We start from the raw sequence: 26,391 nt of genomic DNA on the forward strand, positions 1-26,391 counted from the left end.
ATCCAGTAGATCTCAATCGAGATCAACGATCTAGGCTCTAACTAGGATTTGCAGGTGCGTCCTACCTATCTTTGGCATAACACCATCAGCTTTCGAGGCAGCTATGCCTTCAGACCACGATCTTACAATGGTGGTTTTCGACGCATCTCTATCTTATGGCTATACAGGTGGATCAGTTCTTGTGAAGGGCCTTTCGATCTCCTCACTTGTAGTGCGCCTGGTAAATATACTTGCGAATAAGCACCACCACTTTACTACAAGTGATGTGGTTACCCATCCACTCTTTGGGAAATAAACTGCATCATCTATAATGACAGACTCCTTTGTAGATTTTCCCTTAAAACTACCCAATGGCGTGGATGTCCAACGCCAAATAGCTGAGGTGATCTCTCAAAGAAGCCTGCATGGGATGACAAGTGGCATGACACCTTTCACGTATTGTCTTTGCTTAACACCCACCACATAACGTGTAAATAAACAATAAGCCCTGACTACTTTGAATGGACCAGTCAATAAACTCTTTCCTTTCTAACAATCTTTCTGTATTAGTTGGCCTAAGTTTATTTGATTTATCTTCAGTTGGCTTGGAGCAGGAGGGGCAATCCAGTAAGGAAGTTTGTCCATCCTTCTGTTTCCTTTCAAGCTTGCCACTTGGTGGACCTGAATTGTCTATGCCAGCTGGAAAAGCCCATATTATCATAGGGGAAACGACTAGATGACAAAAAGCTACTAAGCTCCTCTTCCATGAGTCTACTCTTTGTGCCTAAAATTGCGGAGTGCAGGTCTTTATTATCTCGTATTCATTACCTTGTCGCTTCTATCGTGTTTGAACAAATATGCCAAAGTATTGAGTTCGCCAAGCTATAGCAGGTCTCGAAGTCATGAGTTCGTTCATGCAATCTATTCCTATTCATGAAAATTGGCAAGAGTGGAATCCATCGAGCGGCGGCTCAGAAGGTGTATGACTATGATATACACCACGGTGCCGCAATTCTGTGAGGCCACCAGAGAGGATTTTCACTTGGCTAGTAATGCTAGCGGTGATATGCAAAGAAATACGTAACGAGGTGCTTGGATTGTATTTCCTTCTGTGATCTATAAAGTCAAGGATTTGACAGGATGATGTCAATTGCTCCATGTTTTCCCAAGATGCTGACAGACGTCCGAATCTTCATTGAACAAGAAAAAAGATACCGGATTTGGGATTAAGGCGTCCGCTTTGTCTTGTGTTTCCGTCAAGCTGTAATTTCCTACGACCTAGTGGTCGCAACTGCGAGGTAGTGTGGGGGAAAGCGGGTTTGAGGTTCCCAATCCATCATTTCCACCGTAATTTTCGTCATATCGAGGACCTCATGTGAACTGGCGAGGATTCTTGGTCGAGTGTCCTAAGTTCGAGTGTAGTGGCTGCAATAGTTCTAGTCCTTGCACGAAGTCCAAAGCTTTAGCGTTCGAGTATCGTAACTTTTGCAAATTAATGGGTATACAATGACCCACTGAGAGAGGTGTATAATTTGCGAGCAACAAGAAGTTTTTGCATCCTCAACTAGCGGCCAAGACGCAGCCGTGTGTTCGCTGGAATTAGATTTTAGCGTGATACAGTTGCATTTGATCAATTCCACGGATAAAGAGCCCCTGAAAAGAAAGCTCCGGGGCTGACGAGAACGTGTGTAGACCTATGTAAGTCTCTTGGCTCAGATCGTATGAGATAGAATCCGATGTATGATGAGGAATGGTAGATACCGCGATATAGTTGACTGATCCCTTCAGGGAGAAAGTTTGACTGTATTGCAAAGCTGCAGCAGGAAAAAGAATGATTCTAATAAGCTTCAAAGAGTGAGCATCCTTGATTTTCGTTAAGGCCGGGTGAAGTGACTTCAGAGAAACGTTCCCACACATGAAATTATACCTCTGACAATATATGTGACAACAGAAGTGAGGGAAATATGAATCATCTCCAGAAGCGATTGAGCGTCCTATAGAATGATACCGTCATTTAGGGCTCAACATCCCAAGGTAATCTATTTCATTTTCAGATATAAATTGCATCAAGTACCACTTAGGTATGGCAATAGCATAAATGCCTAAGGGGATGATAACCTGAAATCAACAAGGTAAAGAGGATCAGTTTGCTTCAACCAGACGCCTGCTAAAAGGTCATAACTAAAAGAGTGAGCTCTCCATATTTTCGAAACTTTGAGGAAGTCTGGAACTGTCGGGTAGAAAAATCCAAAAAGCCGATGGTAAGTGAATGAGCATGAAATCCCACATTCCCATTTTGCAAGAATATCCTGAAATGTAAGAAGAGAGAGCCATCAGAAGATGTATTCAGAGTGGACAGTGCTTGATATCACCCAGCAATAAGGGAAACTGGTCAAAACACTGATGAACTTCCACTTCTTTGTCTCTTAAATTCACAAGTGTCATCTTGGATATGAAAGGCAAAGACCCTCTTCAGACAAGTTGCTGATGTTCAGAGTTTGGCCTTTTCTTAGGCTAAACGATATATAACAGGAGCAATACAAGTGGTGATAATTGTTGCCTAGAGCATTGGCTTCGAGTTGTTTGACTGAAAAGGTTGCAAGTATGTTAAAAGGTTTGACAAAATCCAAATAGCAGAGATAGGGGCCCGAGCTTCCAGAGGTCACTTCGGATCTTTCCGAAGCTAATTCCTACCCCAGTTACTTCACTTCATGGACAGTCGTATATGACAGATCAAACACATGATTATACATCGTATGTATCCCACTTATAAATGCTCATGAATTTTTCAAGAGAAGTTTCAATCCTGAATAGCTCCAAGAGACAATCGTTACTTGGAAATTAACCACTGCTACACTTATCAACTATTCTTCCTTTCCTGCACACAAGACTTCTACCCTTGCCCAAGATAGAAATGGCTCCTGTAACCCTCGCTGGCTCGGCGGACTCTTTGAACAAATTCGAGGATTTGTCAGGTATTGACACTGCGAAATATGCCAACCCATATGATGCTTTGATCGAAGCATGCCACGATGACCCGGTATTTACTTTTCTACTCTCAACACCATATATCCCATCAGATCAAACACGCTACAATTATATTTGGGTGTAACATACAAATCTTGAACACATACATGAAAAACTCACGATATTCGGTTCGCACATTTTAGACTGATTCCCCCTTCAGGCAGAAATACAAGCTAAGTATGCAACTCATCGAGAAACTCGCAACGCCCAACAGAAGGCAAAGATACTGGCTCCTGATTTCCAAGAAATGATACTGGATACCGTTCTGCAAAAGCTAGAGAATCCCAATATTGAGCCTGGTTTTGAGGATCCTAGACATTGCTTGGTATTCTGGGCGCGTCCTCCCCAACATATTAAAGCATGTAAGCTTAATCTGTTAACTCAATCCTAATTCCTTGCTACCTAATTATGCTCCTGAATTTAAAAAAAATGCACTTTGATGTACCTGTATATGTACTCCTCAATACAGCTTTGACTCCTCATCCCCCAGAGTCGTCTTTTGACATGCAAAACTGACTTGCCATAATGTAGTGGTTGGGACGATTCAACAAAAGCTACTTGCTTTGGCTCCGAGTATGTGGCAACCTACCCTACTCTTGTCCTCTAATCTCAAAATACCTATATTGTCCCTGACACTGACCTATATCTTAGAGCTCTGGCTCATGCCCCAGCTCAAGTGCCATCTCACTGCACTTGAGATAACCCATTCCCTCACCTCTCCAGAAATAACCTCCATTCTTAACCAACTCGGTACATCCACCATATCAACCATGACCGACTATCCTCTCCAACATCGTGCACGTCTCATCAAGCCCACACTGTCCTATGATGCCGCCGCAGTTGCATTGTCTTTTCTTCCGGCAGCTGGAGAATCGCTTACCTCAAATGCTGAGCCATCATCTCGCAATCCCAGGACTGCCCAAGACGATGCGTTCACCTACCACCATCTTCGCCAATCTCTATTTACCATTGCCCGATCTACGGGTATCTCTGTTGACTCCCGTTACGTAGTCCCCAGTTCACATATCACAGTTGGACGATTTCTCACGCAGGAAGATCACGATACGCCTGAAAAGCGACAGGCTTGGATAGACTTGATTGAGGAAATCAATCTATGGCTCAAAGAGGAGTATTGGCCACGTGAGGGGATAGCCAGAAATGAGGATGGAGAGTGGGTAGTAGGACAGGAAAAGGGGTTGGATTGTAGGAGAGGCCAGTTGTGGTATGGAGGTGGAGAGACAGTGATGTTAGGAAAAGGATTCTAGGTGTAGTCCAAGGCATGCTCCCAATCAGCGAAAAAGTTGACACAAAGTGATAACACAGTGTCTCCTGTTTCCGGACACATTTCGAAGCTTTAGACTATGTATTGAAAAACATCACTTACCGACTTTATCATAATCTCAATGTAATCAATCATAAGGATCTCTTGAAAACCCCATATTGCGGGTAAGACCCCGGTACAAAATGATATCATAAAAGTTCTAGCTTGAAGTAGTGACATCAGGCAACCTAGTCTCCTATGAACTACGCGTGAACAGTGCCCAGATACGAATTTGCAAAATCTTTTTGTTGGCCCATACATTAGGACTTCTAAAGGATACTTTTAATGCAAAGGCCTAACATTTGTATGGCAATTCAAGCTAAAGCTAGAGAAAACGCTACGGTTTTCCAGTCTTAGGAGCTAGGTGGCATTGCAACGACGCGTCTAGGCCGTACTCAAGACTGAAATGCAGTACTATCAGGAAAACCTGTGCGTGCATCATGTGCGGCAAGTGAAATCACCCATCATTAGCATAAAGCATGGCAAACAGAATTGGTTATAACAAGCATTCATATTGTCCACTTCAACACCATGGTAAAGCCCAGTCACGCATACGCAAATGGCTGCAAATATTTTCAAGCACTATATCACGCAAGAAACTTCCAGAATGGTATGTCATCAGCAGACTTTGCTATGTTTCATTTGGTAACTTTGGATGAGGTACGAGGAGTACAACCACATCATTTTCTCCCGCGCCCCATCACTCAACCATTGAGTGTTTTGTGTATGTTCCTCGCAAAATCCTTTGACCCACCCATTTGTCCCCGATGAAAACAGAATTGTCGTAGCACGCACAAATCTAGAATACCAATGCAGCACCCTTGGTCTTCTTGTCACCACTGTCAAATTGTTAGCTCCATAATTCAATCTACTGCGCAATTTGCTGAACGCAAATGAAATGAGGATTCCGTACCCAAGCTCGAAGTGCTTGCAACGCTTCAATGCCAACTGTGCCTTCGTCTTGCAGGATGTGCACTCCAATCTCAACACAACCTTCTTTGTGGTCTTTGCCTTCTTGTGGAAAACGGGTTTTGTCTGACCACCATAACCAGATTGCTTTCGGTCATAACGACGCTTTCCCTGAGCGAACAACGAAGCCTAATCCAAGCTGTTAACTAATCGATTTCGACACGTCGGGCGATGATTGTACCTTTCCGGCCTTGTATTGGGTGACCTTGTGTTGGGTGTGCTTGCGGCAATCCTTGCCTTTGCAGTAAGTGCGTCTGGTCTTTGGGACGTTGACCTACGGAGAAGAAAAATATGTCAGCCTTAATCCAGCTTGATAAAACTATTCTGCTACAGTGCGCCCTCAAATAATTCCGCCACCTCCTCGACAAAATTGACCATCATTCAGCATGTACTGAGGAATCGCGTGTGAAGTGGTCGTGTTGCGGAAACAAGTAGTGATAGATGGTCCACTCGGCAACTTTATGATAGTTTGATTTGCGTCCGATGCCGTATTCGAGCCCATCATTCATCGTTCATCACTCTCCATCGAAATGTCGCAAATCTTCTCTCGAAATTCTGGGTTTTCGCTTTCCAACAGTCCCAAGCGGCCTCTCCTCCGAGGTTCAAATGAACCCAACAATTCAACAGTAAACTGAAATATAACGTACCATCTTGGCGATTTATCTGGTGGTCGCTGGGATAGATTGTTGTTAGTATCGTCGTTGATCAGATTTCTGGGAATTTTGGGAAACTGAAGTTTGGTGGGCTCGCTTCGAACCAGGCCATACCTCTTTGGGAATAAATCAGATCACGTGTAAATAATATGCACGTGCCATGATCGAAATGAGGAGGTCAAGCGCAACATCGTTGGAGGGCTATCTTATCAAAATATCTTTTGTGTAAATATCGACTCAGGCTCTCACGAACGAACCAAAAGAACAAAACGAAAAACCAAAACACAAGCACGAAGTCTAAAAGATTGTTTGATTGCCGCGTTTTATTTGGGCATTGAAAAGGACTCGACAGTCACAATTGAAATAAAATGCCCCCAAAAGATCGATCTCAAGGCTCTCTAGACCGTCAGACTCTCAAATAGAGAATGATAATTTGCGGTCATCCGTGAAAGCCCCAAGTCATCGAGAATGCAGACATTAAGTTTCAAATGATCGGCTTCAATCGCCCAGATGCAATCGTCAGCCTTCTCGTGATCTGTTGGCATTGTGATACGTCTATTTCGGGCGTTGAAATTGGTGTATTATTGCAACTTGAAAGCTTTGAGATTTCTTTGGTGAAGACTTATACTCCGCTCAAACAACATATCTATCTGCAGGACTCTAAATCAATAATGCGCAAATGCTTGAGCAAATCGATCTCCATACGAGTTGTCGTTCAGATGTCCATTCTATTTTTTTGATATACTTTGCTCAAAATACCGGTATCTATTTCGTCAGCCAACTTTCTGTTGTGCCAACCTAACATGGTTTACGAGATAATTCAAGCAAGTGTCATTGACCCGTCTCAACAATTAAGTTCTTGAGCACGTTTTTCAAAACAACAAAGCTTTGGTTAAGAGCCGGTTACTCGATATCCGAAGCACGCTACATCGGCGAGCCAGAGATCTACAAGAAACGTGAACAACATCCAATAAGATGTGACGTGTTTCCCAGAGTACGCGAAATCCGGGCATTCTTGTCATTGGCGGTGCGTCTGCAATACGAAAACGAACTCGAAATAGATTACGGAATGTGTAATACCATGGACGTCATTAGATTTTTTTTTACATTTGTGGCAAAGGAATGTCTGTCACTTTCTCTCATACCAAGTACTCTCTATCAAAGAGCGAACGTCCGGCTCGTCTTGCCAATTGTCATCTCATAACGTTACAATATCCTAGCAATTACAGTATGTACTCAGGCTTGTAGTCGATGAGGGTCAGCTTTGTTTGACATTTACCGAATTGCCTCGCCAAAATCAATCAAAACTCACTGTTTTCAATAATCCACATCAAATTCATCTAAAAGAGACTCTAAGATAGCTTGCATATATTAAATAAGAAGTCAGCTTACATATCGAATGGATTTCTCCGAATCATTTTATTTAATGGATGTGCGAGGTTATCATCAATATATGAACTCCCACAGTAGTTCTGGTGCATTTCGAGACTCGAGCTTCCTCCGTAGGTAGTAATTGCTATGCACATAAAACCAAACTCGAGACGTTTTGCATTGTTTGGGCATCGGAACAAGATTCAGAGTCAATATCATACCAACATTCTAGAAACGCTAATTGGTCGAAACATCAGTGAATGCGGCTTCTCTTTCCATAGGTATGTTTGAACGGCAAAGCCAGCGTCCGAGAGGTTAGGCCCTTATCCACTAGATAGGTAGTATTTAAGTGGCATCTAATAATGATGGCTAGCTGCTGCCCCCTTTTAACATTGGAGAAGTTGCCTTCCCTCTACACAATAGATTGATATTCTCTTTCAATCTCCAATGTTATCGATACTTATTGTTCGCTGATATTTCCGAATTTTAGTAATCTTACCATCCACTGTAGAACCATTTGCTTTTTGCATCGGTACTTGTTCTACATCAATAAAATTGGACCGTGCTGCACATCATTGAAATGATTTCACTGTTCACTCTTGTTTTGGCTACACTTCCAATTTATTGGGTGTATTCGAACATAGTAGGATTACAAAAGAATATTGCAGCTGCGAAACGCTCAGGTTTGCCATATGTGATCACTCGTGAGTTCTGTTATCTTTTTGGATCCTCATATACTAATTAATTCAAGCGATTAGCCTTTATAATCCATTTTGGCTGATAACTCATCGTGTATGGCTACCTTTCATCAAAAAGCTACCGACAACATGGACAGAAAGTTGGATTGAGTAAGTGATAACAACCAACAGTATTGAGGGCAACTCTAACAAAATCTAGTTATATGACACCAGATTGGTGCTGGGAGAAACTTTACCATCCATTTGCTAAAAACGGCGATGCATTTTTAACTGTTTCCCCTGGATCAATCCTTGGATTTATCTCAAATGCAGAAGCGACTCATCAGATAACAAGTCGTCGAGAGGCCTTTCCCAAACCTCTTCAATCGTACCGTATTCTCGAGATATTTGGTCGGAATGTTGTAACAACCGAAGGAATTGAATGGAGGGGGCATAGAAAGATATCTTCACCAAGTTTTACTGAGAAGAACAACGCGCTAGTGTTTGCAGAATCTTGTACACAAGCACAGGGAATGTTGAGAAGATGGTTGGGTCCTGACGGGAGAGGGAATGTGACTTTGAAAGAAGTTCCTACTGATACAATGAGAGTTACATTGCACATTATAAGCAGGATTGGATTTGGGGTTCGTCTATTATGGCCAGGAGAGAAAGCGAGGAGCAAGGAACAAGAATCCGTTTACAGCAGTAATGAAGCGCCTGAAGGCCACACGATGAGCTTCGAGAGATCTTTGAGTACTCTTTTAGAGACTTTAGTCTGGGTGCTATTTCTTCCTAAATGGCTTCTGAGTAAGTACTAAGAACAACTTGGTTTTTTACGAGAACTAATTTTGTCCCCAGGGTTAATGCCTTTTAATTCCGCCCACAAAGCACTAGATTCTTTTGAAAACTTCGGTCAGTACATGAACGAGTTGTTTGCCCAAAAGGCTCGGGATGCTATGGAGAGTAAGGAAGGTGAGGGTATGGATATTATGGGCTTCCTGGTAAAGAGTTCATACGGTCCTTCAAGTGCGCAGGGTTCTACTAAATCATCGCCGGACCGAGTCGAGAAGGGCCAAGCTAACAAAGTCGCCCTTTCGGACTCGGAAATTTTGGGAAATGCCTTCGTCATGATGGTCGCGGGCCATGAGACGACCGCGAACTCGGTCCACTTCTGCCTCGTAGAACTGGCCATTAGCCCTAGATCGCAGCGACAAGTCCAAGAAGAAGTGCAAAGAATCTTTGGTGATGAATCTCCTGAGACCTGGGATTATGAGAAAAATATAAACGTCCTCATGGGTGGTATGATCGGAGCCACGCTCAATGAACAACTTCGCCTCATGCCTCCTGTGGTTAATATTCCTAAATCAGTTGGTCAAGGCCATGATCAAACAATTTTTATTGATGGAAAGAAAATAACTCTCCCCGCTGGAGCCCATATAAACCTTAATACGATAGGACTCCATAGAAATCCTAGGTACTGGCCAACTGAGCCCTCGAAAATCACCACGCAGAATAACGATCTCGATGACTTCAAACCAGAGAGATGGCTCATTAAGCAATTAGGAAAAGATGACAGCGCCAATGATTCCTCTGAGGATGATGATTTTGGTGGATTCACAGGGAAAACCACTTCCGAAGGATTATTTCGCCCAGTCAGGGGTTCTTACATTCCTTTCTCCGATGGCGCTCGATCTTGCTTAGGTCGAAGATTAGCCCAGGTTGAGGTCATGGGCGTACTGGCTGTAGTTTTGCAAAAGTACTCAATGGAGCTTGCAGTCGATGAGTGGGCTACAGATGAAGAAGTTTTTGGGATGTCCGCAGACGAGAAGAGGGAATTGTATAGTAAGGCGCAAAGGAAGGCAAGAGAGACGATTAGAGGGGCTACGTCACTCATCACTCTGAAACTTCACCCTGGTTTTATTCCGGTACGACTGGTAAAAAAGGGAGAGGAACGCTTTGTAAATATTATAGATTAGTGCTTTAGCCTCATGATACCAGACTGCTCGATGGTCATTGCCTGATGCAATGGGAAAGGATAACAATAAAAATTATTTCAGAACTTTCACTCTCAAACATGTACAGAGATTGTGTCAAAAGGTCGCTTTCATCTGTCCTTTTCATGTATTAAGTCACGGGATGGAAATAATTCATTGCAGACATAAAATTGATCGAAAACGATGTTCGCGTCTATCCGTTCGCAGCGAGTGTTGCGCATATTCCTTCCCAGGACTCGAGTATTCTTACAAGGAGTTCCTTGAATCTCCCATGACAACGACAGGATCAGAACTTCATAAAGAAGGGTTGCTCAACACCCAGAGGTCATCAGCAGATTTGGAAAAGAGTTACTATGTAACATACCAAGACTGATCCAACCCAGGATATCTTCAACAGTACTCTGCGACTCTGAGCTAGAGATTTAAGTTAATCACGTGAAAGCTCTAGCGCTTGTTTGTTGACACACTACGCGATTCCTTCCTCATTCGGCACCCCACAATATCTGCCCAAACTTCGCACGATAACCCGAAAAGCAGACATCAGATATCCCCGCACCATTCTACAAACACTTATCGAATATAATTACCACGATCGCATTCTTTCGCGAAGCAGCCATCATATACAATCATGTCCGGGGTAGCAAATTGGATCAAGGCGCAACGAAAGGGGGATTTGATGGAGCTTGCGGATTCAATTGGACTTAAATAGTATACGACACCCACATATCTCACCAGCTTTGCAACAGAAGTCACTGACCATTCTCTCAGTATCGATGGTATCAAGAAGACAGAACTTGAGCTTGCGCTCGAAGACTACCTGGTTGAAAATGAATCGCAGCTAGCTAACGAGACGCGCCTCATACCATACTATAATAGAAGATCCGGTGCTTCACCTGTGAAAAAGGAACCATCCTCTGCCCACGAGGAAATGGACACAAAAAGATCATTAAGACGCAGAACTAGACTTGCATCAGAAATTTCGGAGGTCGGAAACCAAACTACGTACGTGTTGCGACGCGCCAAGCGCGTTACTTTGTTGAAAGAGCAACTAACACTTTTGTAGTGATGATTCGGAATCTGAAAGAGCAATTGCGCGCTCTAGTACTGCTCTTACACAAACTCCTCGCGCGAACGCGATCACATTTGCATCAAACGTCCCTATCCCACCATCTCCTGCCGTTGTCGCAGATGTTATCGATCGACGCACGGCAGTTTTACGCGCGAAAGCAAATGAATACTACAAGGATTTGGGTATAGTCGAAGCTGTGGAGACTGCTCGTGAAACTGTATCAACCGTCGTGGCCCTTGAATTCATCATGCTACTATCAGAGGCACTACAACTTCAACCAGAGCTTTTGCAAAACAAATACGCATTCACAATTCCCCCGCTCCATTACCTGAATACCTCCGAATACGCGGTCAAAATTCCGGATCTGTTCCTTTTGTTGACCACGTCATTCTGGGGCCCCTTTGCTCTATGGCTATCCACAAGTCTCTTACTTCCGTTGTTTGCAGCATACTTCTACAATCTGACAAGCAAACCAAGCACGCGAAGCAAACATTATTCGTTTGACCCACTGACATTCAACATTGTAAAGGGACTTATAACATTCGTAGTTTACGGCCAAGGCGCAACTCTTGGTGGGCTCGTGGACCTTGAGCACGTGGCAAGAATTAATTCCGCACTTTATGGGGGCTATCAGAGCACGCTTGTTGGGACTGGCATTGGGATTCTGTTTACCATGTACGATGCCGTTTTGAAGAAATGATTGCCTTGTGTGCAGTGAAAATATGAAAACCTGCATGGCATGAATGGAACGTCTATTCTCAGTCAATCGTCTTTGAATATTTATTTCGGCGGCACGTTTCCAGCGAATTGTTTAGGGACTGAGTTACATATATTTAGCTATGCGGGAAGAAGATTTGCATTCGTATTCGCTCGCTTCCTTGATTTCATCTATCCTCGACCGTGCCAACATAATCTTCTCTAGTATTGAGATGCATTGGGAAGGCGTTTGAGGCGTGGCTGACTCGGGATACCTATGTTTGTGCATTGCTTTTTGATCCGAGGAGTTATGGGGTTGTTGGGAATCTGGATGGGCAAAGGTTGTAGTGGGATTAGTTGGATAGTCTTCTCTGGCTATGAGTTTGGAGACATTATCTAGGAAATATAAAAACTATGTCAAATTTATGATATCATTACATCTCTGGCTCGGTTAATTTAGGACACGAGGTGGGGTGGATCTTGCTTTGCTAACATCGAACTCGTCTCTTCCCCTCAACAGGCTTTGCTCGGTTTAATCCTGAGAAATGATATACATTCTTGAGTGCACCAACACCCATAACCACCCATACATTCTGCGCTCCGTTATCAGCACTATCCTTTTACGGCATTAGCACTCCTCTACCTCTCGTCATTCTCGCACTAGTCTAGTTTCCTTTAATCAGATCACATCGACCGAGAAAAAGTTCATGCAACTCGAAGCATCGCACGCACTTTACAAATACAAGTCATGTTTTCTGATATCGATCTCCATATAACCAAAATAAAATAAACACAAATTTGAAACAGTGGGAAAGACAAAGAAGGCAGACAAATGACAGAAAATTGATTCATTGCTCTCCTGAGATTGAGTAGGTAGGGGGCGTGTTTCTCTGTATCCTCACTACTAGAATGGATTCTTCGTTGGCGAACAAGCAAAGTCGGAAAGTAATGAATAACGACTCCTCGTAGTGTAGCGACCAGGAGTGTTGCATGGTGTTTTCCTTTGATAGGGCTCTTCTCCTGCCCAATATGAGAGAATGGCAAGGGTTTTGAGTGCTTTAACCTTGTTGGTCTTTTAAAAGAATGGTGGTTGTGATTTCGTTTTATGTTTTTTGGAGAGACTATTTTGGGGTAGAGGGAGGGATACTTATGGAGAGCATAGGCTTTGAAGGGGTATACAGCCTGATGCTTGGGTAGCGAAGCAATCGAGTTGAAGTGACGATGGCTCTCAGAGCACCGGAAATTAGAAATTATATGGTATACCAGACATTGACTCTCGACCGGCTACCTCCTGATAAAGTATACCGAGGTGCCCTCTAAAGGTATTTCCTGCAAGACCGAATGAAAACTTGATTCGCCTGCTAAGCTCAAATCATAACTCGCTAAATTCAATTTCATGTCTGAATCTCACACCGCAACCTGTCCAACTCTCATAACTTCGATAATGCGTCCGCTAACTTTCAACTCGAGGCACCCTCTATTTTTTCATTTGGATCCAAGTTCTGCGCTCCCTCTACGAGACCGACGATATTGTATCGCTTCGAGAAAAATGTGTTCCAGTCATCGAGTACACCCTTCTCTTTATCATCGAGATCGAACCATTCCGAGGATACGTCTTCAGCTTTAGTAGAAGTTTTGGCTAAAGCGCGGGAAGCATCGTGGCCAGCAAAGACTGAAAGTGTAGAAGAGAGATTAGTGGGAGAACACGCGAAATTGAATAAAAGGGATTGGAAAGAAATACCATTGTAAGCACCGCCAGGAAGATATGCTTTGTTTCCTGTTACATCGTAGACTTTGCCCTAGGTCTTATGAGCTTTGCGCATTGCAGTGTGAAACATGCAAAGTTAAGAATGTACCTTGATTGCAACATAGCATTTATCGCTAGCAGAACCTTTCAACATGTTAGCCCCTCATCTCTAGAGATTTCAAAGAGGTCGTGATTACCATTGCATTTTGCAAGTTCTTCCACCGAAATAGGATCGTACTTTGGTGGGTTCAGAGTAACAGGAGTCTTAGGTTCGAATTTACCAGCCATTTTGAATACAGCGTGTTATAAGAAGTGAAGCTTGATTGAAAAGAAATATTGCGATGGAACAGAAAGCTGACGTTCGTCCATGATGTGGGGTAGCGTCATTCATTGGTTAGCGCATTGCGGGAGACAGGGGTTTTGGTTAGGGTGAAATGTCTTGCAGGAAGGAAATCGTTAATTTTATGAAGCTCCCGGACGACCAAAGCTTCATAAACTGCGCGAACGACAATTGTGCCTAGATTTCCATATTCAATTGTGCGATTGTTATAGAATCAGCTCCCGAAATGTTTACACCAAGGTTCGCAACCTCACTCGGGTCTGCCGGCGCTTCGAATCGCGCATCACAATGTCTTCGTCAACAACGAGTGCAAGCTACAAGGTCCAGTAGACCTGCTACCAGAAACTCCGTACCATGTCGAGCACAGCAGCAGAGGTGGCAATCTACACGAGGAGCACAACCTAAGGTTAACCGCTCCAAAGGCTCATTCACGAGGAATGCCAAAATACTCTTTAAAGCACATCCATATAGCATGACCGGAGCTACCATAGCGTAATTTACACCTCATATCCGTCCGCTTTTACGGCTTTGATGTGCAGTGCTAATACAGCATTTGCAAATACAGTATAGGATTCGGAGTCTTCTGTCTAGGATATATCAATTGGTGGTATAATAAATACATAATCGACGGTTTCAAAGCCTTTCCCGAACCTGTAGCAAAGCAACTGCGAAAGGCCCTTTACTACACCAACATGTCTCTTGAACCTAAGAATGCTATTAAATATTACAAAGAGGCTTTACGAGTTGCAGATGAGATGGGTATGGATCCATTTTCTGACGAGTATCTCGGAATCAAAATATCCGTTTGTGTTTTGTTGGAGAAAATTCAAGCCTATGATAAGGCGATTGGTGTTTACGAAATTATGAGAGATGACTGTGGGAAATGGATGGAGCAATTGGGAGATTTGGAGAGGAATATTGGCAAGCGGACGAGAGTTCTGAGGAGGATGGTAGAGATTAGTGTCAAAATTGCTGATTTATACAACGGGGAATATGTCTTACAACCAGATAAGGCTGAAGAAAGCTTGGTATATGCGGTGGAGACTATATTAAAAGAACAAATGAGGAGACAGAAAGAGGGAATCAGACCTGGAGAAGAGGTTTGGTTATCGGACGAAGAGATGGGCGGAACTTTTGAAGGTTTATATTTCCATTCAAGACGTCAATTCGGATCAAGCTAATTTCTTTCTAGCTCTTGCACATCACTATGAAGCAACCGATAAACACCACCTTGCCGCACCCCTATTTCTCCAAGCTATCGCACTTTCTACTCCAGCTACCTGCCACACAGCCGTTCTAAGTTTGTTCTGTCTCCACTTTCCCAAAGCCACCCACTAACCACCTTCTATAGTGAACAATCTTTCTATCTCACTGGCCCAACAAAATCCACCATCTGAATTAGGCCAGCCCATAATATCCCGCTCGCAACAAATCAAAAATGCCCGCGCATGGGCTACCAAGTCCCTAGAAATTTGTGCCAAGATAGCACCCCCAGAAAGAACTGAAGAATGTGATCTCGGGTGTGCTGTTGCAACACATAATCTAGGAGAATTCGCAGAAATGGATGGGGATATCAAGGAAGCAAGGAGAAGATATGAAGAAGCGAGAAGCTTAGCGAGTGCGATGGGGTTTAAAGAAGGAGAGGCACAGAGTGAAGAAAGGTTGGCGAAGATTGTCGGTAGACAGGAGATTGTTAATAGGGGTTGAGTCAGTCTGGAGAGGCTTACTCTGAAATAATGATGTGTCTTTGAGAGGTAGCAAGAGTATTGCCTTTTGCCACAGATTTAATCTGGACCCTCCAATGCTTCATTCATATGGATACCCACATTGCAAGACAGTACATCCTAAATATCAATATACCAATTCAACTCCCTTGTCGCTGTGCACAGAGTAGCAAATTCAACACGTCATGCTTCTACAATTCACTCAAACTTTCCAGTATCCAGATTGCAAAAAACAGATACCTATCAAGCTATCGGTATGCATTAAGCAATTCATTATTGATCGAACCTAACCTGGTCTACCCAACACAGGTAACTAATCCCATTCCCGCTCCCATAAGAAGAAAGAAAATACATCATTGTTATTTATCACTATGTTAGAACAGAACAAAACAGGACAGAACATCATATATAAAAAACACCATCTAATTAATTAATTCTCTTAACCCCAGCCCGAGAAATAGGAAAATATAACGAAAAGAAATATGGTGGTGGGAATGTAACGCCGCATTGAGGTTATCCATAATCCGTAACTATGATTCATAACTTCGTTTTGAGTACTTCGTTACCTCGTACTTTGTATTTCGTACTTTGTATTTCGTGAGCCTGCGTGGCTGGAAATTCAAATTCAAATTCATATCCTTCACAATCCTACACTTCAAGAAAAAAAAAAGAGAAAGGAAGGGAGGAAGAAAGGGAGAGAGACATTCCATTCCCTCAAATACCATCATCACTCATTCATTACTCATCTTCTCCCTCGGCATCCAAATCCTCCTCCATCCCACCCTCCACCTTAATTCCCCCGTATCTCCCCACCACTCTCCCCTCACTCCTATCCAAACCTGCCGCAATTCTTTTCCTCGCCCACCCATGCCCCCCCTTCCCCGCACAAAGAATCCATTCCCCTCTCCCCCCCCTCTCAATAATCTTCTGCTCAGCCGCCCACTCGACAAAAAGCCCATCATCCTCCTGTCTCATCACTCCCCCCTCCCCAGCCGCACTCTCCAAATGTTTCCCCAAATGTTCCATCCTCTCATCCCAGCATCCTCTCCCCTCAAACCACACCCCCAGCCCTTCTTTCCGCTGCGCGCACCCCCTCACCGGACACCCCAACCTCTCCGGCGCCTCTCGTCGACTCCTCTCACAACTCCTCTGCAAAACCCTCACCCGCTCCTCCCACTCCCCATTGCGCTTCCCCTTCCTCTTCACCTCAAACGGCGCATGCATGCGTCTCAGATGCTGCGTAAACAAATCCTTCCGATTAAACTCCGCGCCCTTGACTTCCCCATAACCACGCGCTTGCGCACTCCCCTCCACCCCTTTCCGCATCGCAGACCCCGAGTGTGAGTGCGAATTCAGCGGAACCTTACCACAGGATCCGAGAGTACATACCCAAGCTTGCAAATTGAGGTGCTGAGAAGAAACATGTCGCTTCCATTCATTTTTCGAAGCAAAGGTACTATCGCATCCGGCAAAATTGAAGACGCAGATGAAAGCCCGCGTGTGCGCGGATGCGATGTGGCGTTGGAGAGTGGGAGTATCTTTGAAGCCGGCGGAGGCGCATTGTTTGCAGGAGAAACCTCCGGAAGAGAGTTTGGAAGAGGATTTAGATGCAGATGTGGAGGATTTGGATATGCGGTTGCGTTTTAAGGTGGGGGGAGAGTATGGTTTAGTTGTGCTGATGCGTTTGCGTGGATTGCGCGTGGCAGGACGGGGAGTGTATTCTGTGTCTGATGGTTCGTCTTCTTCTTCGATGTCTCCATCTTGGGGTAGTAGTTCGGAATCGATCTCTGTTTCCATATCTATTTCCCCATTATTGTTTATATCAACATCATCGCCTTCTGCATCAATATCAATATCAGCATTAGAAATTGTAGATGTATTGTCATGATTCGAAGCTTGAATAGAAATTGCTCGAGGAGATGCAGCATCTCGAACCGAAGCTCCCAATCCCTCATCTCTATAATGTGATATATGAGAAGCTAATTTGTGACTCCCAGATTCTGATGCTTGGATCGCATAATCGACATATGTTTCATCGGTCTCGAATTTGATTTCTTGCGGATCGGCAAATGCCTGAACATCACTAAGGTTAACACATGGATATCCAGTGGGCTGTCCGGATAGAATTTGTGGTGATGTCCATAAATCAGAGAAGTTTTGCGAAGTAGTATGAGAGGTATTGGGTAGGGTGTAATCATCTTGGCCTTGAGAGGAATAGTATCCATCGTGATACCAATCTGTTTCGGTAGCTGGACTTCGAGCACTACTGCAGTTGGAAGAGAGCTCTTGGGAAGGAGAAGGAGATATCATTCTTGTTCGAGAAGCTTGAGGATAGACACTAACGGGTTCGAATGCTCTGTGAGGTGGTCTGGAGAAGCTATCAAAGTGAGACATGGCTGGAACAGTAGTAAAGAGAGCTCGTCCTGGCTCTGTGATGAATCTTTGTAAAGGTTGCTGTGGTAAATCTTGACGGTAATCGAAATCCGGAGAGCCCATTTGAGATTGACGAAGAAGTGGATCGATGTTCTGGATCCAAGAACTTTCAATGTCCATCAAATCCTCATGACGGAAAGATTGAGGGTTTGATTTATTTTCCTGGAAGAAAGGTGGTTCCATAGTCGAGTAAGGTAAAGTTTCGTAAGACATGATGTCCAAATAATATAAGTTTAAGTAATCGAATAGCCAATATAGATGCGTCTTCGGGTTACTTTTTGCTTTTGGCCCCCACAATCCTAAACTGGAGAGATAGGGTGGAGCTAAGCTTCTAGAAGAGAAAGAGATACAAAGCAATAAGCTTGGAAGGAATAGAGCTGATAATTGTTTGCTTTCTTATTGATCCTACTGCGGGAATGAGTTTCTCGTGTAGCCCAAATAAACTCATGAATTAAGACGACAGGACAGGAGAGACAACAAACAGAACAAACAGAACTCACAAACGTAATTCGAGTATCTCCACCTTGCTGCGACTTCCAACAAATCCTTTTGCAAATAACAAACAAACAATAATAAATCTTTTTCACACGACCTCTTGTTTTATTTATGCACAAACACAATCAGGAATTTGAAAATGTCAGGTCATAAAAGTCCACTGGTCGATAGTCGGATATGGAGATATTGAGACTTGAGGAAAGTCTGAGGCGAAGTAGCGAGACCGATAGGCGCAGTTGTCGTGTGTGATAGATATGATGTATTTAGATGATACAAGAAAACAAAGAAACCAGAAACGGCACGACAAATCTCTAATGTACGTGGACCAAGCCTCAACATATCCTCCACAAAAGTTCATATGTGTACCATCTGGGACCGACAAATTCATGTGCAATTTAGCACAGAGCCGCATGGTGAGAAGAAGGGTAGGCCGCACAGGAGGCCGGTGAAGGATCTCCTCACATAATTCAAACGTCTCTGTACGCCGACTTTGGCGTGCATACCCCCTGAGCCCATCCAAAGTATTGGAGATCGGTGACTCTCCCTGTGCTGCGCCCCTCATCATTCCTCATGTTCCTTGATGGCTTGAAGCAGGGCACCGCATATCACCTCAAACATTTCCCCATGTCGAAATTCTGAATCATGATGCGAGTGGAGACCCGACCGAGCTAGTCAATCGTGCAGATGGAGCTCTCCATACATTTCCTTTCATTTCATCGCTCTTTCGTTTCCTTTTGCTACCCTCCCAACATGAATTCCACATCAGGACCAATGGCACACAAAATTATCCCTGTACATGGTGTAAGGCGGACAAGGCGACCGCTAGGCAGACCTCGACGTCAATTCTTCAAAATTCGAGAATGATGATTATTGTTTTAGCCGTCATTTGAATAGAATCCACAAGCCGTTCCGTCAATTGAGAAAGTTCTCTCGTCACAAAATAAAATTCTCATTCGATACGATCGGGTTTATTGGGGAAACTTTGTTTTCTTCCGCTGCCTTCGCTTAGAAAGAACGACAGTACAGACAGCTTTTACTCCAGAATTTGCGGTAGCACAATATTCGCATTCGTTTTCTGCTTCAAAGCATGCATTGTACAGCCAAGAAGATCCAATCCCTTCCCTTTCCCTCTCCATTTCCCATTTCCCCTTTTCTAATTTTCTAATTTTCTCTCATTTCATTCCATTCATTCTCCTTCTATAGGTGTCAGCACTCTAGCCCCCACCCACACCATCCAATGCTCCAACCTCCCAATCGCCGATATTGAAAACAGCCCCCAAATGATAACAGAGACCATTTCAAATACGTCTCTTACCGAGTCTGTATCGCGGTCGCAATTAATGCATCTCGATCTAATTGGTGTAATCAAGCGTTTAACATGCATTTTCGTTCGTGAATTCGCTGGGTCGTCGGTTAGATCAATCGGGGTTGGTTTTGTTCTTGCCCATTTCACCCCATTCCACAGTTATCGCATCAATTCCACCCAAATCTACATTCAAATGCTACACATACTCGGCTATCCGCATTGAAGATCGAGTGCGATGAAGAAGTCGTGTTTACAAAGATTCCACATCTTCTTCCCATGCCACCGAGTAGTGTCTGCTCACATATGAATTTATCTTCAAGATCTCCGCATGCATGCAACACCAAACCCAACAATGCCCTGTGAGCAAGCTTCAACGCCCATGAAGATATCCCTTAAGGAATCAAGAATACCCCTCCTTCCACATACAGACAATGGATACACATACATATATGCAGCCTCACTTTTTGGCTCCGATTGCTTCGCCCTTCACCTACATACATGTCCAAACCACTCTTCCACCCTAAAACTCGGTGAACCAAAGGGGTCTAGCTTCACATGTATTCACGTCGTAGAAAGGGTGCGCCACGTGGAGGGAAAGTTGCATATGATGTGGCTTTGCCCTTGATCCTGGGTAGTTGTTACAACTGTAGCATTCTAAATTATCCTATGAGCACTATTTGCCCTACACCATCTAGAATCTATTCGGTGTGTTAAGCGAGATAACTCCTTCATGGGCCGGATTGGAAAGCGGTTATCACTGCGGCTGAAAACATCGTATTCCAACCATTGGAATGGTTATTCAACACGGTCACTCAATACCTCCCACCATCATAGATGTACTATGTCCAAAAAATCAATTTACGAGTACTGTGCCCCTCGCTAACCTTTAGATTTCATGGAAAAGATTTTCTTTCTACCATAAGGTTAAATTTGCAAACGCCAAAGAAAAAAATCCCTGGATATCTTCCTTCCCAGTATTTCGAATTCCTACCCAATTACATCGTAGACCCAATAGTTTTACACAATTATCCCTTCTCAAATGAAAGTGGTCAACAAACCACAATAAGAAACTTCAAACAATATCCATGAGCATGTCAGACTTTTTGACCTTCACAATTACCAATCGAATCGCTCTTGCACTCGTTACAAAAATCATGACTGCAGGAAGTACACTTGGGACTAAGAGCAAGAGTACGTCCTAGATCATCTGCACAATGACACTATGAATACGTTAGCAATTGCATATGGCACAGTAAAATAAGAGCGCGTACACAATAAACAATCTCCCCAATCTTTGTATACTTTGATGGCCTGTCACTCTCATCGTCGTTGCGTTCTCGTTTCTTTGATACTCTGTGCTCTTGACCAACCAAAGCAGATGAGGTTCCTTTATTGCCGACAAATTCTAGTGAGCTCCTACCAAAGTCATCTGTAGAATCGGTCGAATGTTCCTGATGGTCATCTTTAGGTGAAGATCCACCTAAAGGATTTGGACTGACGGCGTCGCCTTTGGGTTTGTCACTATCAACTGGAATCCAATCTTGAATGCTTTGTTTTTGAAGTCCGTGGCGCCCCATGAAATGGTTATCTATGTGGTCAAACCTTTCTATCCAGGCGTCAAGACCCTTTTTCTTAAGATTAACAAGCGTCTTACAAAAACCACACCAGAAACGAGCCTGACAATTACGGCCAATACGACAAGCATCGACCTTAATCTTAACAGCATCTTGGTCAATGATAGCATGTTCTTTCTTTATATGTTCTTGGAAGGTTTGACGACGATAAGAGACCTTCGCACATGCTCCACCTTCGGGTTTCTCATTGTCGCAACGCCAGGTCTCCAGGTGGAAATGTTGCGAGTTCTCGTGTCGTTTCCAATCATTTTTACTTCCAAAGGTTTTGTTGCAAGCCAAGAAAGTACAGCCGTAAGGCCTCTCGTGCCGTTTCATATGTTTCCTACTTATCATTAGTAACAGTGATGTAAGAGATAGATTTTGAGCTTACTTCAGCTCGCAAGGTCTTCCTTTGAACTTTTTACAAACCTCACAAGTGACTTGGTTCTCACTCTTGTTGCTGGCAGCAGATCCTGGGTTTTGTATCCGAGGTGTATGATTTGGATCCTTTTGAATAATGTAACCTAACTTTTGAAGGGTTTTATAAACCTCAACGGCTTTTTCCTGGTCCAGGGAATCATCTGTTGTAGAAGAAGTGGACTTATTAAATCCATCTAGTAAGCATGCAGCTTTATCTGTTGTGGATCCCCAGGAATCAGCGGGGGGAGATTTTCCATTAGGCAAAACTTTCCGTCCCATCGGCAATGCACCAACGTTTGATGGATTTTTTGCCTCTGCTAATGCGGTTCTAATTGCTTCGGTAATAGTCGCATCGGTGGCTGAGACGCTACTATGTCGAGTTGCCTTACCTGCAGGTGGTAATGGATTTCTCTCCACCGGGGCACGGCTTACATGATCAAGATTACGATCCAATGCACTCTTTGTACCCACTAGGGTTGAGATATCACTTTCCAAAAAGATTTTGTTAACAACCTCTGATGGATTCCGGAATAATTCCGATGGTTGGATGGTATCTCTAGTATGTGGATCCACGGGAGGATTGTTCGGTCCAGGGATAGCAGTGCCACTGGGATTCACATCTGCGACGAGAGGTTTCTCCATTGGAATTTCCGTTGGAGTGACTAAATCCTGGATCAAGTCTGGATAGACGGGCTTCCAATTGGATTTGATATCCTGGGCTTTTGGTGAACATTCGTTAACTTCCCTGTTGTGCGAGATATCGTGGGTAGACACTTCTGCAGAAAGATGGGCATCTTGAGGCAAACCTGAGGGTTCCAGAAATTCAGCCCTAAGAAATATTAGTCCTACAAATGTTGTTGAAGTCTTCTCAGACCTACTGTCGTATCATCTCCTCAAAGTTCTCTTCCAACCGAACGACGTTCGAATGAACTCGTTTCAAGTGACTACGGAAGTTGTCGAGTCGTGGCCATGCTTTATCCTTGGACTTACACCCGGGTACAACACAGCGGTATTTTTTTATCGACTCCGCCTTCGAGGTTGTAGCTAAGGGATGTTTGCTCTTTGTATGTCGATCTAGATCGTTGGTTGTGCTAAATCCCTCAGTTCTTCCACAACCTGGATAGTTACACACAAAGGGCTTTTTATGTCGTAAATCATGCTTCCTATGAAAAATTAGTATTGATTCATCATGGCAGATCAATATGGGAACGGACTTCAACTCAGATTTTGTTTTTACGGATTTGTGACAGGTCGAACAGAACAGACCTGGCGAGTTGATAGAAGCCGGAAGATGTGTTGGCCATGCTTCGGGTGTCCTATTCTCGCGAGATTGCAATGCTTCATTCAAGCCCTGAAAAGGCTGATAGTCTGCAACATGACCTGCTAAACTTTGACAGTCTTGATCGCGATCATTAATGTCAGAGCTAAAGATTGAAGTATTTCCATGGCTCCTTCTGGTTTCATATCCAGAATCTGATTGTGGTGGGCCACCGAAATGAAAGGATCCATTCTCCAAGGGATCCTGTTGACGATACGGCCCTCCAAAAGCAACGGGTGCACGATTACTTGAACGAACCTTGATATTTGTTCTCTCCTCAGAGATGGGGTCTGAAATTGTCTTGGGGTACCAAGGTCCATCATTATCGGCATACCATTGGAGTAATGGAGCCTGGCCTGTCGCACGATCCATTGGCAGTTGTTGCATCCTAGAAATTGGTCCATATGGGGAATTCAAATCAGGAAATCCATGAGGAGAAGGAAACAATGTTGGCTCCCAAGCAACCGAAGAAGAAGGGGAAGGACTTGGGAGGGTCCTCGAATTACTCAGATCAATCTCAATAGGTTGAGGTGGAAAATCTAATGATGGCGGACCCATCTCTCCTCGTGTAGAACCATATCCGGAATCTGAAGCATTGTGCATGGAAGGAGGTGAGGGATAATACTACGATTTTCCATCAGAACAAAACTCATGGAAGAAGTTGAAAGGGGGAGGAGTTGATCATACATGGCGTGGATAACTCCCATTACGGGGATAGCTTGGATGCATCGACATTGCTATTAGCTGTCAGTCAATACTCTGACACGCATCCACTCAACCCGATATAACAGACCGGCGATAGATATGAGAAGAGATGTAGGGGATGTAACCAATATATCACAGTCTTGGAAGTATACAGAATGTTATTTGACGTGAGAAGAGCCGCAAGCAATGAGAGAGAAATCAAAGAAGACGTTCGCATACGCAGGGCAAATGACCCGTACGCTTAATCATGAATCATGGTTCAAATGACAACTCGGAGTACTGTATGTAGACGAGGAAAGGAAAATGGTTCGCGAAATAAAATTTCCAAAGAGAGTAATGAGGCAAAATACAAAAGTTTGAATGTATATGTATGTATGTATATGCGACACTAATGGAGAAGCAAGCGATCGAAATGCTTACGAGGTGCGCGTGCTAGATGTGATGTGATGAGGGAGAGTTGATGAGTGAGAGTTGATGAGTGAGAGTGAGTGAGTGAGTGGTTTTCGGTGAGAGAATCGGGCATTAAAACAGAGAGATTCCGAAGTAGAAAGAGTGCGACACGACAACCAATGAATGAAAATGAAGTCTTGTTTAATAAATAAAAAGACCAACAAATAGAGAAATAATTATTGATAAGCTTTTCATTCTCATCAAGTGATTGATCTTGTTCTTCCTATGATCATAGATAGACATGTATTGGATATGATGATACCTGAAGAATGAAGTGAAGTGAAGTGAAGGTTGAGTTAAAAGATAAGAAATGAAAAAAAAAGGTGTGAATCCTGTGCTAAGTGAGAGTGAGAGTGAGGCTTTGCGTTGGATTGCATGGTGAGGGAAGTGAGGCGAGCAAGCGAAGAAGAAAAAAGAATCTGGGGGGATGTTCGAACTGTGCAGAATCCAATACAATACATACTAGGCAACAGTACTAGGTAGCTGGGCGCCCTACTTGGAAATCAATGTAAGATCTTACGACTAATCAATTACTCAGCTACGTAATATTCATTTCATTCGTACTGTTCGTACTGTTCGTACTGTTCGTACTGTTCATACCGTCACTCTCAAACCTTTCACGCCCGATTGATATAAGCATGAAGAAGATCATTTGCCTTTTGGGAACTCGATGTGTGGTGCTTGCTGCTGTGCAAGCAATGTATGGATACACGAGAAAAAAAGTTAATATCACGTGTCAATCACATGAGCATCTTCGAATGGGAAACAAAGCTCTAGAGCATACGAGACTTATTAGCTATGCAAACTAGGAGAGAAAGCCACACGCTACCTAAGTACCTAGTATAAACAAACATTTTCTCGATATTTCTACTTTTCCACCCGGCATCTCTCTTTCTCTCTATAAAGTTCATACTACAATCTAAACCTTACGCAAGAAGGGATCAACCCTCATCCTCAATCCACACATATCTCACCCATGCGAATTCGAAGTGTAAACACAACCTCAACTTCACATCATGACATCTCTCTATCCATCTACATCTGAACCCATTCCACAACATCTCACAACCCCCATGCATCTTTCCAGAACTTCTGCACCCCGCCTCTTCACATATCTACCTACCTACCTACCTACCTACCTACCTACCTACCTACCTACCTACCTACCTACCTACCTACATACATAAACCCACCTAAAACCAACTAATAAACGAATGCGATATTGTCACAACCTTAAAACTAGTTTCCTCACTTTCCTTCCCCCCACACGTACACCCCCTCCCCCCCAAATCCCAAACGGTTCACAAATCCACGCGATCACGTTTTCGTACACGTCTGACGAAATCGCACCGGAGAGGTAAAACAGCAACTCCTCGGTTAACCATTCCGAGCAGATGGCGATCATGTAGCGAGCTTGTAGCTGGCTATAGGTATGTATGTATGTATGTATGTATGTATGTATGTCTGTATGTATGTATGTATGTATGTATGTATGTATGTATGTATGTATGTATGTATGTATGTATGTATGTATTCTCTGTATACATATCCCTTTTAGTACTCTTGAAGTTGGCACAAAAGCGAGTAGGTAATTGAATCGAGGCTTCGCGAGGCATTCCCCCCTCCATAAGAGTTTCTAGAATAGTATTGGAAAATGAGAAGAGGGATTTTGTATGGGTTGGAAGAGTAGGTATACGTATTATATTGTAAGACCTACCAAGATGGGTAGATATGGAAATGAGAATGAAAATAAGAAATGAGATATCGAGATGTCCATCCCATTTCCAAAACAATACACACCTGTCCACCCAAGAAATTTCCATCAATCCCGAATCACCTCAACAAATCACATATCCTCCAAATTCCAAATTCAAATTCCAACCAAACAAACCCTCCCCCACCCAGCACATATACATATAAACACCTAATACACAAACCCAACAGACATTCTATACTCCAAGCGTTCTAAAGCCCAGTCGATACATTGACTACCATACTCATACTCATCCTCATACTCATCCTCATCCTCACACCCATCCTCACATACAATACACAGCATAACATAGCATAACATAACATGGCAT

The 26,391-nt window shown here is 43.5% G+C and overlaps 8 protein-coding genes across 8 annotated transcripts; 4 read left to right on the forward strand and 4 right to left on the reverse strand.

The window, feature by feature from the left end:
- Positions 1-2,893: 2,893 nt before the first annotated feature.
- Positions 2,894-4,271, forward strand: EAF02_002267 (uncharacterized protein; the record flags this gene model as incomplete). Its single annotated transcript, XM_038898315.1, has 4 exons — positions 2,894-3,019; positions 3,167-3,368; positions 3,538-3,579; positions 3,658-4,271. 4 exons carry the CDS (start codon positions 2,894-2,896, stop codon positions 4,269-4,271), a joined length of 984 nt encoding a protein of 327 aa, XP_038762007.1.
- An 855-nt stretch (positions 4,272-5,126) lies between these two features.
- EAF02_002268 (uncharacterized protein) lies at positions 5,127-5,946 on the reverse strand (the record flags this gene model as incomplete). The annotated part of the gene is made up of 4 exons (XM_038898316.1): positions 5,127-5,166; positions 5,241-5,425; positions 5,478-5,570; positions 5,944-5,946. 4 exons carry the CDS (start codon positions 5,944-5,946, stop codon positions 5,127-5,129), a joined length of 321 nt encoding a protein of 106 aa, XP_038762008.1.
- A 1,954-nt stretch (positions 5,947-7,900) lies between these two features.
- EAF02_002269 (uncharacterized protein) lies at positions 7,901-9,973 on the forward strand (the record flags this gene model as incomplete). The annotated part of the gene is made up of 4 exons (XM_038898317.1): positions 7,901-8,024; positions 8,072-8,168; positions 8,218-8,804; positions 8,856-9,973. The coding sequence occupies 4 exons, from the start codon at positions 7,901-7,903 to the stop codon at positions 9,971-9,973; spliced, it is 1,926 nt and encodes a 641-aa protein (XP_038762009.1).
- A 646-nt stretch (positions 9,974-10,619) lies between these two features.
- On the forward strand, positions 10,620-11,760 carry EAF02_002270 (uncharacterized protein; the record flags this gene model as incomplete). Its single annotated transcript, XM_038898318.1, has 3 exons — positions 10,620-10,699; positions 10,760-10,993; positions 11,055-11,760. 3 exons carry the CDS (start codon positions 10,620-10,622, stop codon positions 11,758-11,760), a joined length of 1,020 nt encoding a protein of 339 aa, XP_038762010.1.
- A 1,456-nt stretch (positions 11,761-13,216) lies between these two features.
- EAF02_002271 (uncharacterized protein) lies at positions 13,217-13,791 on the reverse strand (the record flags this gene model as incomplete). Its single annotated transcript, XM_038898319.1, has 4 exons — positions 13,217-13,428; positions 13,498-13,555; positions 13,613-13,647; positions 13,701-13,791. The coding sequence occupies 4 exons, from the start codon at positions 13,789-13,791 to the stop codon at positions 13,217-13,219; spliced, it is 396 nt and encodes a 131-aa protein (XP_038762011.1).
- Positions 13,792-14,069: 278 nt separating this feature from the next.
- EAF02_002272 (uncharacterized protein) lies at positions 14,070-15,550 on the forward strand (the record flags this gene model as incomplete). Its single annotated transcript, XM_038898320.1, has 4 exons — positions 14,070-14,335; positions 14,409-14,983; positions 15,036-15,143; positions 15,195-15,550. 4 exons carry the CDS (start codon positions 14,070-14,072, stop codon positions 15,548-15,550), a joined length of 1,305 nt encoding a protein of 434 aa, XP_038762012.1.
- A 755-nt stretch (positions 15,551-16,305) lies between these two features.
- On the reverse strand, positions 16,306-18,213 carry EAF02_002273 (uncharacterized protein; the record flags this gene model as incomplete). The annotated part of the gene is made up of 1 exon (XM_038898321.1): positions 16,306-18,213. One exon carries the CDS (start codon positions 18,211-18,213, stop codon positions 16,306-16,308), a length of 1,908 nt encoding a protein of 635 aa, XP_038762013.1.
- A 2,119-nt stretch (positions 18,214-20,332) lies between these two features.
- On the reverse strand, positions 20,333-24,673 carry EAF02_002274 (uncharacterized protein). The gene is made up of 7 exons (XM_038898322.1): positions 23,946-24,673; positions 23,840-23,889; positions 23,049-23,776; positions 22,713-22,997; positions 21,806-22,663; positions 21,073-21,757; positions 20,333-21,021 (listed from the first exon to the last, which is right to left on the reverse strand). Exons 2-7 carry the CDS (start codon positions 23,885-23,887, stop codon positions 20,896-20,898), a joined length of 2,730 nt encoding a protein of 909 aa, XP_038762014.1. The 5' UTR covers positions 23,888-23,889; positions 23,946-24,673; the 3' UTR covers positions 20,333-20,895.
- Positions 24,674-26,391: the final 1,718 nt, after the last annotated feature.

The sequence above is a fragment of the Botrytis sinoallii genome, assembly GCF_014898435.1.
Source record: "Botrytis sinoallii strain Bc 23 chromosome Unknown BSIN_003, whole genome shotgun sequence".
NCBI classification, from domain to species: domain Eukaryota; kingdom Fungi; phylum Ascomycota; class Leotiomycetes; order Helotiales; family Sclerotiniaceae; genus Botrytis; species Botrytis sinoallii.

Coding starts and splice junctions, on each gene's coding strand:
- EAF02_002274 (XM_038898322.1), bottom strand. CDS start 23,887: ATGTCGATGCATCCAAGCTATCCCCGTAATGGGAGTTATCCACGCCAT. Junction 23,777..23,839: donor ATGGGAGTTATCCACGCCAT/GTATGATCAACT, acceptor GGAAAATCGTAG/TATTATCCCTCACCTCCTTC. Junction 22,998..23,048: donor AAAACAAAATCTGAGTTGAA/GTCCGTTCCCAT, acceptor AATTTTTCATAG/GAAGCATGATTTACGACATA.